The 13,021-nt window shown below is 38.8% G+C and overlaps 1 protein-coding gene across 2 annotated transcripts; it reads right to left on the bottom strand.

The window, feature by feature from the left end:
- Positions 1-2,793: 2,793 nt before the first annotated feature.
- Positions 2,794-12,923, bottom strand: prkab1.S (protein kinase, AMP-activated, beta 1 non-catalytic subunit S homeolog). Of its 2 annotated transcripts, none has more exon segments than NM_001092103.1 (7): positions 2,794-3,274; positions 3,353-3,421; positions 4,182-4,315; positions 5,434-5,548; positions 6,929-7,022; positions 8,904-9,070; positions 12,679-12,871. In NM_001092103.1, coding segments are annotated over 7 exon segments (801 nt in total). In that variant the 5' UTR covers positions 12,823-12,871; the 3' UTR covers positions 2,794-3,196.
- Positions 12,924-13,021: the final 98 nt, after the last annotated feature.

The following is a 13,021-nucleotide window of genomic DNA, read 5'->3' as shown; positions in this document are numbered from 1 at the left end:
CCTGGCAAAGTGCGGCGAAGTGCGGCAAAGTTGCGCCTGGCGCAACTTCGCATCTTAGTGAATTTGCCCCTAAGTGATTTTGTGCGCTCTCCCGGGGGGGGGGGGGGTAATTTACCTAGGAAAACGATACCTTTTTTAAGTGTTTAAGTGTTCCACTTCTGGAACAAGATTTAGAGCTCTAAATACCAACAAATTAAAAAGTTCTATTTTTCATGATATAGGGATCTATACCAGAAAAATATTTCACTTTATGCACAAAAATTCAACTCATTTGGAAAGCCTCAAGCTCATACAAATAGTCAGCTGCTGAATAATGATTTTTTATGAGGTAAATACACAAAATAATACATGCCCCCCCCCCCCCCAAATAATATATTTCTGGAAAGTACAAGTGTCATCTCCCATAGTATCCATTTTAAAACTGATTTCCTTTTTCTGTGTAATAATAAAACAGTCGCTTGTACTTGATCCCAACTAAGATATAATTAATCTTTATTGGAGGCAAAACTAGCCTATTGGCTTTATTTAATGTTTACATGATTTTCTAGTAGACTTAAGGTATGAAGATCCAAATTATGGAAAGATCCATTATCCGTAAAACTCCAGGTCCCAAGCACCTCGGATGGGGGGGATCGAGATGGGGGGCATCTGCACAGTTGAAGTCTCTGCAGCACAAGCCCACACTCCCCCTCCCTCTCACAAACTTGTAACAGTTTCTCTTCAGTACCTGAATGCTGCTCAAATTCCCCAGCACAGGAAGCAGTGGCAGATTGACAGCAGACATAGCCAATAGGAGTTAAGTTAGCTGCCAGTACAATGTGTGATGTCATATAAGGAAGAGGAAGTGAACACTGTAGTGTTTTTGGGGGTCAGTGACCCCCTCCCAGCACAGGGTCTGTGTGGAACTGAAGGATTAGTACAGGGACACTTCTGAGGTGAATATCTCTTGAACTGTACTTTTTCTGTTAACTATTTCTATGGAAAAGTTTGTTCTATTAGTGTGAACTGTTAGATTTGTTATTTTGTTACAAAGGTGAACAACCCCTTTAAAGCTCTGAATACCTATATATTAAAAAAGCAGTCAGCCACTAGGGCATGTAAATACTACAGGCAACATGACTCCAACTCCTAGTGGATGATTTTAAAAGAACAGTAACACCAAAAAAATCAAAGTGTTTTAAAGTAAATAAAATATAATGTTCTGTTGCCGGCACTGGTAAAACTGATCTGTTTGCTTCACAAACAATACTGTAGTTCATATAAACAAGCTGCTGTGGAGCAATGGATGAAATTGAAAAAAAGGCTATATGGCACAGGTTAAATAGTGAATAACAGATAACACCATTATATTCTACAGAGTTTGTCTGCTATCTGCTGTGTAACCTGAGCCTTTTCTCCTTTGTATGGCTGTCCCCATTGCTACACAGCAGCTTATTTATAAACAATAGTATTGTTTCTGAAGCAAACACAGCAGTTTTACTAGTGCAGGTCAACACTGCATTATATTTTTATTACTTAAAAAAATTCATTTTTTGATGTTACTGTTCCCTTAAGATATTAACCCTATGATAACCACAATCCAGCAGTTCCCATGGAAGAAGGGATTTCCTCCCAATCAACTGTAAAGGCTCCTAGACACAGGAAGCCTGAAGAACGGTAACTTATTTCAACAGCAACTAATAATGCATTTATAGCTTATTATAAAATGTAAATAGGTTGGTGAATTCCCTACATGTGCTTTTATCAATTGAAATGGCTAAAGCCTCAAACTAATTGCGTATAAGCTCTGAAATCGCTCTGCTTGTATGACTGGTCAAGTTTTCTACAAAGTTGTGGTACACTGCACCTTACGGAACCTCCCTGAGTGATTTATCAAGGTTCAGATTTGAGTTTTTGCCACAATTCAAATTATGTTTTCAAAAACTCATACGTCTGGTATGTATTAACAACCCTCAAACTCTTAATGCAGGGGTGTCCAACCTTTTGGCTTCCCTGGGCCACATTCAAAGAAGAAAAATTTTCTGGGGCCGCACATGAAATACATAACACTTTTGATTTCTAAACATAAAGGAAATATACAGAAATTAACTACAATACCAACTGGATAACCAGATTGAGCTATTCACTGGAATATGGAACAAATATAGAGCAACCTTCTCCGGATTGATTACTAATTGGGCAATGGGCAGTCCCCCTCCTCCCTAGGTTACCACATTGTTACAACCCGGCATAGTAAGTAGGCATAGTAAGCATATTCCTAACAAGACGACAGACTGAGATGGTAATGTGTCTGGACAGAAAACACAATGACAGCAGCCATAAATATTGCCCCAAAATCTGTACCTGTGCAGCCATACAAAATTTTCCCCCAAATTTGTGCAAGCAGCCAGTCATAAAAATTGCCCCAGATCTGTACCTATGCCAGCAGGAACCAGGCATCAGAATAAGGCCAGCAGTCCTCCGGTTTTCTGCAGCACCAGTTCTCTTCATTGCGCGCCACACTAAGGCGCCAGCCCAGCTCTGCTCACTGCAGAACGTGACGTGACGGTGGTGACGTCAATGTCTGGATGCGCCGATTCCTTCAGCGTATGCACCACCGCGTGTTGAGAAGCGCTGGTTGGACATCCCTGCTCTAATGTAACTAAAAGCATCTAAAAAGCTGGTAAGTTCATGTAGAAGTCAATGGGTGTTGTCCTAGAATTAAAGCCATTTTTTTCTTTTAAAATTCAAATGAGTTTTTTAAGCCTATAAACTCGACAAGTTTGAGTTTTTTCATAAATAAGCAAACATTTGTTTTTTTTTGGTTTTTTTAATTGTTAGTTTATTCAAAGTAGAAATATGCTCTAAACCTCACAAATTCGAATTTGCATAAATAGGGCTCTCTGTGTGATCTTAGTGTGGCTCTATGAATGCGAGGGGCTCTGTATACCTGTGAGCTCTGCCATCAAAATGACTGCTCTGGCAAAGAAATGCAGGGATGCAGACGGAATTACAATGTTCCAGCTAGTCCTATTATTGTATAAAAATGATGCAAAGGTGAGCTACAATCTTTCATCAGGTAATTATTATTAAATATAATTGTTTAAGTCAAAAGGTTTGACAGACAGAATTTGGTTGTACACAATATAGCTTTTTAAATATTTAACATTTATTACAGGTAAAAAAGTGGAAAATCCATAGCACCGATTGAACACACTCATATTGGTTTGTACAGCAATGTGGTAACATATTTCTTCTTGTAACGGTGGGTCGCACTTAGAACCATCACACCATCCTTAAAAATAGAAATAAAGAATTATTTTTCTATCATAGAAGAAACATATTAACATGCTCTCCCCCCCTCTCACTTTACCTTAATTGAAAGGGCATACAGATGATTTAACATAACATGATTAGGTTCTGGAAGCAATGCTGGGTCACACTGTAGGGGAAAAAGCAATAATGTAGGAGCTTATACTCAGCCTAAACAATACAACATAAGAATAATGCAGTCATATTATTATATGCATACAAAATCTCGTTACCGGTGTTGCTAATTGGCAGAGACATGAGATTGCACATTGATAAACCAATCCTGGAAATATAGAATCAGTGTTGCTTGGCACTCTATTATATTGACCAGTTCTAGGTTATACTGGCATGTCTGGGGGAAGTCTCCTTAAATAAAAGTTATGGATAAGGTTACCTTTAAAGGAAAACGAAAGCTTAGAGAATTAGGCTATAAAACTCTACATTACATTATGTTTTGGGGTTCTTTACTAGCCCAAAGCAACCATCAACCTTTAGCAGGGAAGATATGTGCCTCTGAAGATGCCCCAGTAGCTCCCCATCTTCTTTTCTGCTGATTCACTGCACATACTCTGTGCTGCTGTCACTTACTGAGCTTAGGGACCCACTTACAATATACAGTACACATAGAATATAAATGTCACAATAATATATATATACACACACACACACACACACACACACACAAAAAAAACTTGGGGGAAAAAACTACACGTAATAAACAGTGCCCCACTGAGGACATGTGATTGGATATTTTGGCTATATAAAGTACAAACATGAATGACACTTATCCTATGTATTAAATAGGGAAATGTAAACTAAGCACTTTATTATAGGGATTATATGTGCAAAGAAGCAACGATGAATTTCAGCAAATACAGCACCATACTTACGGAAATGCCTGTGTCTTTATTAAGAATGACTTGAAGCAGGTGTGGTGGAAGGATAGGGGGTGTTTTAAAGCGTTCCTCTAGTTTACAGTTATATGGATCTTGCTGGTAAGGCCCAGGCGGAGAGCTGGATAAATCTTGAAGAAAAACAATGTTTCCTTTATAGATGCAACATGAAAAGTCTAAGATATAACATGGTCTCTCAGTATATCTATCAGGAACCATCAAAGTCACTTCTGCTATGAATTGAAACTTATGTAGTATAGAAATATATATACAGTTGTGTTCAGAATAATAGCAGTCTGACATCACTAATCTGATAAATCACTGTTTTTGGTAGAAATTATACTTCTACATGGCAAATAATTTACTAGTAGGTGTATTAGAGTAATAGAAACTAACAGACCCTACAGATATGACATGCATGCTGCTGATTCTGTGTAATTGAATCATTATTTGAGGCTTGTTCAAAATAATAATAGCTTGTTTCAAATAATAGCGGTGTGGAGTTCAATTAGTAAATTCATTCATTCTGTGAAAAAACAGGTGTCAATTATTTAAGTGTATAAGCGTTTATAAAAAATTTTGTTTAAAATGCTGTAAAATATGGGGATACAAGAAGTCAACTCAAAGTTGTAGGACTTGTATAAGAGCTGAACTCCATGAACGATTCTTGATGGATCGCAGGCGAATGATAGAAAAATCGTAGGTATAAACTACATGTATCCAGGGCGACTGTCGGATGTGAACGCTACATGCTGTGTCTTAATCTGACAGTTGTGTTGTGTGTAGTTTGTACCTGCGATTTTTCTATCATTCCCATTATGTTTGGCACCTGCGTATTGTCGCAACGACGGATCTGACAAGAATTCTGCCCTAAAAGTCTTCAGCCTTATGTCAAGTTCACAGTGACTATAAACCCTTATATTTTACAACAGGGGGGGCCAGTATTCCTAGGACATAATTCCAGTAGTGTAATGTATATTACTACTCAACAATGTCCATGATACCTCTTTGAGAATACTATGCAGGTCCTGGAATGCCAAGGCCATTTCTAATATGCCTGTATTTCTATAACATGTGCATTCATTCATTACAATACACAAATTACACAGAGGCAAGAGATTCGGTGAGGATTTTGATGTTTTTAACTGGTTAGTAAAAGGAAATGCCATGAGGTTTGCAGCAAATAAATGTTGAAGGGTTTTTTTCAGGTTCTAAATCGTTAACCAATTAAAGAAGGGGTTAATCTTACCTGATAAGTCAGAAACTTTTTGGGAATCCACCATCAGGGCATCAAATACTTCAAAGTCTGTTTTTTGAACTTGAATGACATTGTTTACTGTGCCAAGCTGGCTGGTTATTACTGGCTGGATAAGGAGAGTGAGCAGTTTTAGATGATGCACAAAAATCATTTTACTTAAGTTGCAATGTGATTTTCCAAGATACTTTACATATGCAGCAGATGCCAGAAAACTCTCTTCAACTCAGCAAATCAAGCATAAAAAATATCAGTTTGCACAGTTCCCTTTAAGCGGTGTGTGCACACAACTTTTGAGGGCAGAGCAATAAATTGTAGTGTATACCAAGAATTGTGTGAAAAACACATAATTTGGTACATATGCATATAAACATATCTGTTTTTTGTATAGAAAGTGCATAGAAAAGAAATTTTTAGTACACAGCCAAGACAAAATTAGAGCAAACACTGCAGTCTATGTGAAATCACAACTGTTTCATAGGCAAATGTAGAAAACATAAATTATATATATATGGCTGGTGCTCCTCTTCTTCAAAAAGCCACCGGAAGTTTGCTGAGCAAAGTAACCAATAAACTGCTCCTCTGGCCACCCCCTTCACTTTGAGTGAGTATATGCACAGTACTGAATTTTTCAAGAGGTTTCTGTACATGTGCCCTGCAGAATTGCTGCAAGAGTGTGGGGGAAGAAAGATGAAGCAAAGCACTCTGGGTGGGTGTGTTTATTAAAGAATTTGTGCACCGGCTCAGAGTAACAAGTAAACAACTAGAGCTTGAGGAAAGGCTAATGTGAGCCTGAAACGTTGCTGTATTGCGTTTGAATAAAGCCCTTCAAATAAAGGCTTTTTAAGAAAATTTCCATTGGTCTGGTGCTGTCTATTTGAAAAGTGTTCCTGAATTTCGGCTGCTAGTGGCTGCCTGGGACGTGCAACTAACAAGACTATTCACGGATGGTGAGTGCGGACTTCTTATCCTGTGTATAACAAGTAAGCAACTAGAATCATGGAGGATTGACTAACAACTTTGCACTCCCCAGTGAATGTATCTTTTCTTTCTCCTTTCAATATTTCCTACGCAACTTCTAGTAACACTAGAGACCCCTACATTAGTCTGAAATTTGCTGCAAAAGGAGAAAAAAAATAAAAAAAATCTTTCCTAACCAAGATACAATCCACCTAGTCTTGCATTAACAGGCCTACCATAATTCCACATCCTTTTTCCATTGCTTTAGCAAAATGGGACTGTAATTTCTCAGGGATGTACCTAATCTTTCTCGCAGCTTATTTGTTTCATTTCCTTCAAATTCCTTGGAGTTTGGGACCCTTCTTAAAAAACGAAGCCTTGCACATTTATATGGTCCTTATACTGAACACTAGTAGGTTGTTTTCCTTATAAAATGTAGTCTACTAGAAATGCCAGCTAGTACCAGTTGCCAGATGTACAGGTGTACTGTGATTTAGACTTGGCAGTGATCTTAAAATACACCATTTACCTCAGCTGCATCATGGGTCCACTGGCCATCAACCAAGAACTTGTACTGATGTTCTCCCTCTGGAAGATCCAATATTGCAAAAAAGTTGTTGCGGCTGAAATAAAACAGAGCTCAACTGAAACACATGACCACACATCTTAAGAAATACATCAACGAATTGTACCAAGCCGAGGTCCTATTGTCTGCACCACTGCCATTTTAACCCAGTAAACTGCATGTGCAATTCTCTAGTTAAAGACACTGGGTATCCCTGCAGGAGAAAAAGTATACAGGTATGGGACCAGTTATCCAGAATATTCGGGACCTGGGGGTTTACCGATAATGGATATTTCCTTTATACCTTAAAGGAGAATTCAACCTGTGGGGAAAAAAAACCCATACACCCCACCCCAGTTAGACCCCCCCCCCAGAAAATGCTCCATACTTACCCCTCGGCGCAGATTCTTCCAGCAGAGTTGCACGCATCCATCTTCTGCGTCCTCTGTAAGCTGACCGAGAGATCGGCAATTTCCGTGTGATTCCGCGCATGCGCAGAAATACAGATCTCCCAGTTAGCTTACAGAGGACGCAGAAGATGGACGAGTGCAACTCCGCTGGAAGAATCTGTGGTGAGGGGTAAGTATGGAGTATGGGGCATTTCCCTGGGGGAGGAGGGAGGGGGTCTACCTGGTGTGGGGGGTACGGGTTTTTTCCCCACAGGTTGAATTCTCCTTTTAGTCTACTCAAAAACTATAAACATTAAATAAATTCAATAGGCTGACCTTGCTTCCAATAAGGATTAATTATATCTTAGTTTGACTCAAGTACAAGGTACTGTTTTATTATTACAGAAAAAAAAAATTGGATTATTGAATAACATGGAGTCCGTAATTTGGAGCTTTCTGGTTAAAGGGTTTTCACTTGATAAAGGGTTCTGCCCGAAACATGTAGTGTGCCTACACTACTAATAAACACATTGCAGTTTAAAAATACTGCCTGGAGCTGTTTTTGATTCAATTTTTTCCCTGAAATAATCAAGTTTATCTTCACTATTCCTCTCTCAGCATCTGTTTCTCTTCAGTCTGTCTTCATGCATCTCTCAGCATCTGTTTCTCTTCATTCAGCAGTTGGGTGTCAGATGAATGATCCAATATATCTTACAGGGGGTTCTTTGCCTAGAAGATGTATTAGAGCTCACTCTATTAAAATCCCCAGACATCATGTCTCTCTACATGCAGAATTTGTGCAAAAGGCAGTTATTTTGTTATACTTTGTTGGTACTGGAATCAGTTATTTGAGTGAGCTCTAATTCGTCTACTAGGAAAGGGAGCCCCCCCATAAGATATATTGGATCATTCATCTGACACCCAACTGCTGAATGAAGAGAAACAGATGCTGAGAGAGGAATAGTGAACACTTGAGAAAGGGCTAAGCCCGAAACATGTTGTGTGATTTGTAGTCAATAAAATACTTTTCTAGCAGTAACTGATATTTGAGTGCTCTCCTCTATACTGCAGAATTTTGAGTCTACATAGGATTGCGGTAATCCTTTGCAGAGGATCGAAGCATTGAGGATTTAACCCCTGCACGGTTGAGCGTAAGAACAAATTGTGTTTTTTGAATAGTGAGTATAAACTTGATTATTTTAGAAACAATGCAGAATTTCTAATTGATCATATTTAGAAAGTTTCTTACTTCAGTATGAGGAAGCTTATATTAAATTTTCATGTTTGCGATAGTTCCCGTTTAAGAAAGTTTGACTGTTGATATAAACTCAAGCCTTGGTGCTAAATAACCAGAAACAGAAGTTAAAAAAATATATATCCGTAGTCATCAGGACTTAAGATGCAAAATGTATGGGACATGTTACCAATCTCTACCTCCAGAAGGGATTAATTATATTTTAAGTTGCATAAAGCATGAGATACGGTTTTATCAATATGGAGAAAAAGAAAATCGTTTTTTAAAAATGTGAAGAGCTAAATGTTGTGCTTACCTCCTTATAAGTGGGATTTTTGCCCAGTTGTTAAAGGTCCCCGATAAATAGATTTCTTTGCCGCCTCCAGTCCAGCGGAATACAGTCGGTCTGGCTTGAGAGGGAATTTTATCATTTACTTCTAAATCATGCTGCCAAGCCAGAAATTCATCCTTTTCTGCGGAACCCTAAAAGAACAATGAGAAAGAAAATGAAAAGATCATGCTTCTAAACTGGTCATTTTGTAGTACAATAAACTTCAACTATAATAATTTGCAGAGATATTCTTCATGAAGCGGAGGATGTTTCCATGCAGATGATAATATTGTACTTCATAAATAAATAAATACTTATTTGAAGAATACTTCTTAAAGGGGATGTTCATTTAGCACAAATTAATCAGTGCCCTACATCAGGCATTTTTTGTTTACCCCTAAATGATGTTGCAGACATCAGTAGCAAGAAACGTCAGAAAGGACAGCTGTGGCCAGCTATTATTACCTGAAATGACACTCCAGCATGTTTTTGAACAATGCCAATGAACAATGAGAAATGTGTCACAGGGAGCGGAGATTTATAAATAACATTACTACTAGGACACCTAGGACTGGGAATTAAACAGAATCTCAAAAATGTTCAGAGAGGCACTACGAGACCCCAACTCTCTAAGAGCAACAAAGTAGTGAAACTCAGGAGATGCACAATGCATCACCTAAGGTTAAAAAAAGGACATATATCTACATTACTATATTCTTTTAAGGGCAAACTCAAGGCAGCAAACTTGACTGCAATTTTTTTTTTATTGGGGACTGTCCCCAATAAAGAAAATTGCAGTCAAGTTTGCTGCCTTGGATTTGTCCTGCACGACGTACTTTCTACAGATTAATCTATTTGGGATGTCAGCACAGGATAACCCATAGGACAAGCCATTAAGAACATTTGTTGAGCCACACTTGCTTTCTAATTTGGTTTAAGGGCAATGTATGCCCACAAAACAGAATACTTGGCTATCAAATAGGAGTAAATGTTGTTTCTGCAGTAAATGCTCACTCTGCTCCATGGGAACAAAGTTACAAATTTTTGGTCTTTTAACAAGTCTTTAGCAGAATACACCAGCTGATACAGCTCTACCCATATTTATTACACATGTCTCCCAAGGATCACTATTCATGTCTGCAATACCCAATAAATATGATTTTGGATAATGACTAAGTAAAAATATTTGCTGCATTATTTAAGGCAGTGATCGCCAACCAGTAGCTTGTGAGCAACATGTTGCTCCCCAACCACTTGGATGTTGCTCTCAGTGGCTTATTTTTGAATTCCAGGCTTGGAGGCAATTTTTGGTTGCATAAAATCCAGATGTACTTCCAAACAGAGGCTCCTGTAGGCTGCCAGTCCACATAGGGGCTACCAATAGTCAATCACAACCCTTATTTGGCACCTCCCAGGAACATTTTTCATGCTTGTGTTGCTCCCCAACTCTTTTTACATCTTAATGTTGCTCACGGGATTTAAGGTAAGGCAAACCTCCTACTCTGTGCCCAGGACTAATCACTTGTACATTGCTGCCCCTCAAAATGAGACCATGACTTCAAGCCTCTGGTTCAGCTGATAAATATCCATGAAACCATTAGGGGCAGCTGTACATTGCATGTATACAGAATCTCATGGAAAACCCTGACTGTTCAAGAACTTCATGTTGACTCTCACTAAACACATGGGAACACACGGATTAAGAAATTCTTGTTTAAGTTAATATCAATAAATAAGCAAGGAAATCCTAGTTCAGTAAAACCCAGATACAGTTGAGTCTTTGTCAACAACATATTGTTCCCTATCAGAATGCTATACCCTGGAGCTGCAGGCAATCTTTTACATTCAAGCAGAGGTTTAAAGAGCTTGTTAATTACTTGCATCAGTCTCTGTCCCAATGGAGCTTACAGTCTAATTTTCCTAGAACTTTCACACACAGAGGTGTCAATGTCATCAGGAGCAGATTAACCTGTCTGTATGTTTTTGCCTGTGAGAGAAAATTGGGGCAACAGTTGGAAAATTATTTTATAGATTTCTAATGTTGGGAATGATAGTTACTAAAAGGTGCAACACAGTGTTATGTACATGTTGTAAAACACATCTACAAAGAGTGGGGCAGTATTTAAAATTGTAAACAATCCAGTAATACTCAAAAACCTTGCAGAAAGGGTGATTTATATGTGCCACAAACAGGCAACATTTAGAGTTAATAAAGGGCTGATGGCAATTCTGAAACATTCCCTGTTGGGAATAAATGACCCGTTGCATTATTTTAGGTGCTCCTGTTTATTCTTTGAACTCATGGGGACATATATGTAATGCATAGTATGCTATGTGCCATTCAGCAAGTGAACACGTGATCATTTCATGTTTCTGAATGTTATGATGTCGTTTGGTTACACCTCTACACACACACACACTTAATTCATGCAGTGGACTTTGGACTTCACTATGTATTGTTACACACCCATATAATACTCATTCACTCTACAGAAACTGGGTTTTAGCAGGATCAGCAGCATGACTACAAACACTTCAAATTAAGGTACTGCTGCTCACAATAAAGGCATAATTTGTCATCAATTGCACAGAAAATATAAATATAATCCTTACTGTGCCATAGTCATAAACAACCCAGCCACCAGTGCTCCTCAATAACTGCCCATTGCAAGCAACTGGCAGGTTGTGAGAATTATTCTAGGTATTATTACAGTATGCTACAACAAAAAAAGAAATTCAGTTCTGGTGTCAGTCATTGGTCACATATCCAACTCTCTGCAGCACCAAATAATGTGGGGTTGAAAAATCTAAGACTAACGAAGACAGAAGAGGGATATTTCAATACTTGATGCCACCATAACAGAAGACAGAAATATGGAAGGAAAGCACAGTTATACACATTCTATGATTGTGTTTGTTCTTTTTTTTTTTTTTTTTAAATAACTTTTTGCTTTGTCTGCATTGATTTCACAAGTGCCTGCCCAGCTTTTGTGATTGTAGTTAAAGGAACAGTTCAGTGTAAAAATGAAAACTGGATAAATAGATTGCGCAAAATAAAAAAGGTTTCTAGTAATGTATAAATGTAATGTATAAAGGCTGGAGTGGCTGGATGTCTAACAGAACAGAACACTACTTCCTGCTTTTCAGCTCTCTAACTCTGAGTTAGTTAGTGACTTGAAGGGGGGCCACATGGGGCATAACTGTTTAGTGAGTTTGCAATTGATCCTCAGCATTCAGCTCAGATTAAAAAGCAACAAATATGTATGGCTCCCCCTCAAGACACTGGTTGGATACAGCCTGGTAAACAATCAGTGGAAACCAAGAGAGCTGCAAAGCAGGAAATAGTGTTCTGTTCTGTTAGACATCCACTTCTGCATTTATACATTACATTTTTGGCTAACATGTTTTATTTATTTTGCACAGCCTATCAATTTACCCAGTTTTTATTTTTACACTGAGCAATTCCTTGAAAAGTCCTTTCTGATGGTCACGTGCACTGGACCCTGTTATACTTCTGAGCATTATATATCTGACTTTCCAAGCCATTAATGCGTTCATACATTTAATCAGAGAAGAGAACATTACTGCTGTGCTGCCCTTATGCCCTTCTGTCACTGCTGGGCGGTATCGTGCCACTCTTATGAATTTCCTTCTCCCATTCATGTAAATAAGCTGAGCCGAGATATTGGGTGACATACAAAATAGCCAGTGACTGATGTATTAGAACTGGACTTGGCTCTAGTACAAGTCGCTTCTCTACCTTACTCTCCCCCACAGGGAACATGTCCGCATCCTCAGGGCTGTCCATTAATATTTTAGCTCTGTCTTCCCCTTTGGACGCTGCCCCAGTGCTATCTCTTCGCACCTTGTGGGGAACGGGTCGTTCACTGCTCGTGTTCCCCATATTGCACACTCTACGAGCCGAGAGCGCTCTGTAAACCTCCAGAAAGGACTTTACCCCGTCGCTTCCGCTTCCTGCTTCCGCATGGCTGTTTTGTATTCCAAGACTCGTTGTCGCGAATGACTTTTGATCAGCTTCAATTCTCCGCCCCTCCTCTGTCTGTCTGTCAGTGACGTGAGTCACAGCAATTGTTCTACACAAT

Source organism: Xenopus laevis, chromosome 1S (genome assembly GCF_017654675.1).
Source record: "Xenopus laevis strain J_2021 chromosome 1S, Xenopus_laevis_v10.1, whole genome shotgun sequence".
In the NCBI taxonomy this organism is placed as follows: domain Eukaryota; kingdom Metazoa; phylum Chordata; class Amphibia; order Anura; family Pipidae; genus Xenopus; species Xenopus laevis.
This window is presented reverse-complemented; position numbering and strand designations above follow the sequence as displayed.

What these genes read in the sequence shown, in the direction of transcription:
- prkab1.S (XM_041575299.1), bottom strand. Translation starts at nt 12,822, where the DNA reads ATGGGGAACACGAGCAGTGAACGACCCGTTCCCCACAAG. An exon ending in AAAATCCCACTTATAAGGAG is followed by an intron (nt 7,023 to 8,903) that starts GTAAGCACAACA and finishes GTTTTATTTCAG; the next exon opens with CCGCAACAACTTTTTTGCAA. An exon ending in TGTATGCCCTTTCAATTAAG is followed by an intron (nt 3,275 to 3,352) that starts GTAAAGTGAGAG and finishes TCTATTTTTAAG; the next exon opens with GATGGTGTGATGGTTCTAAG.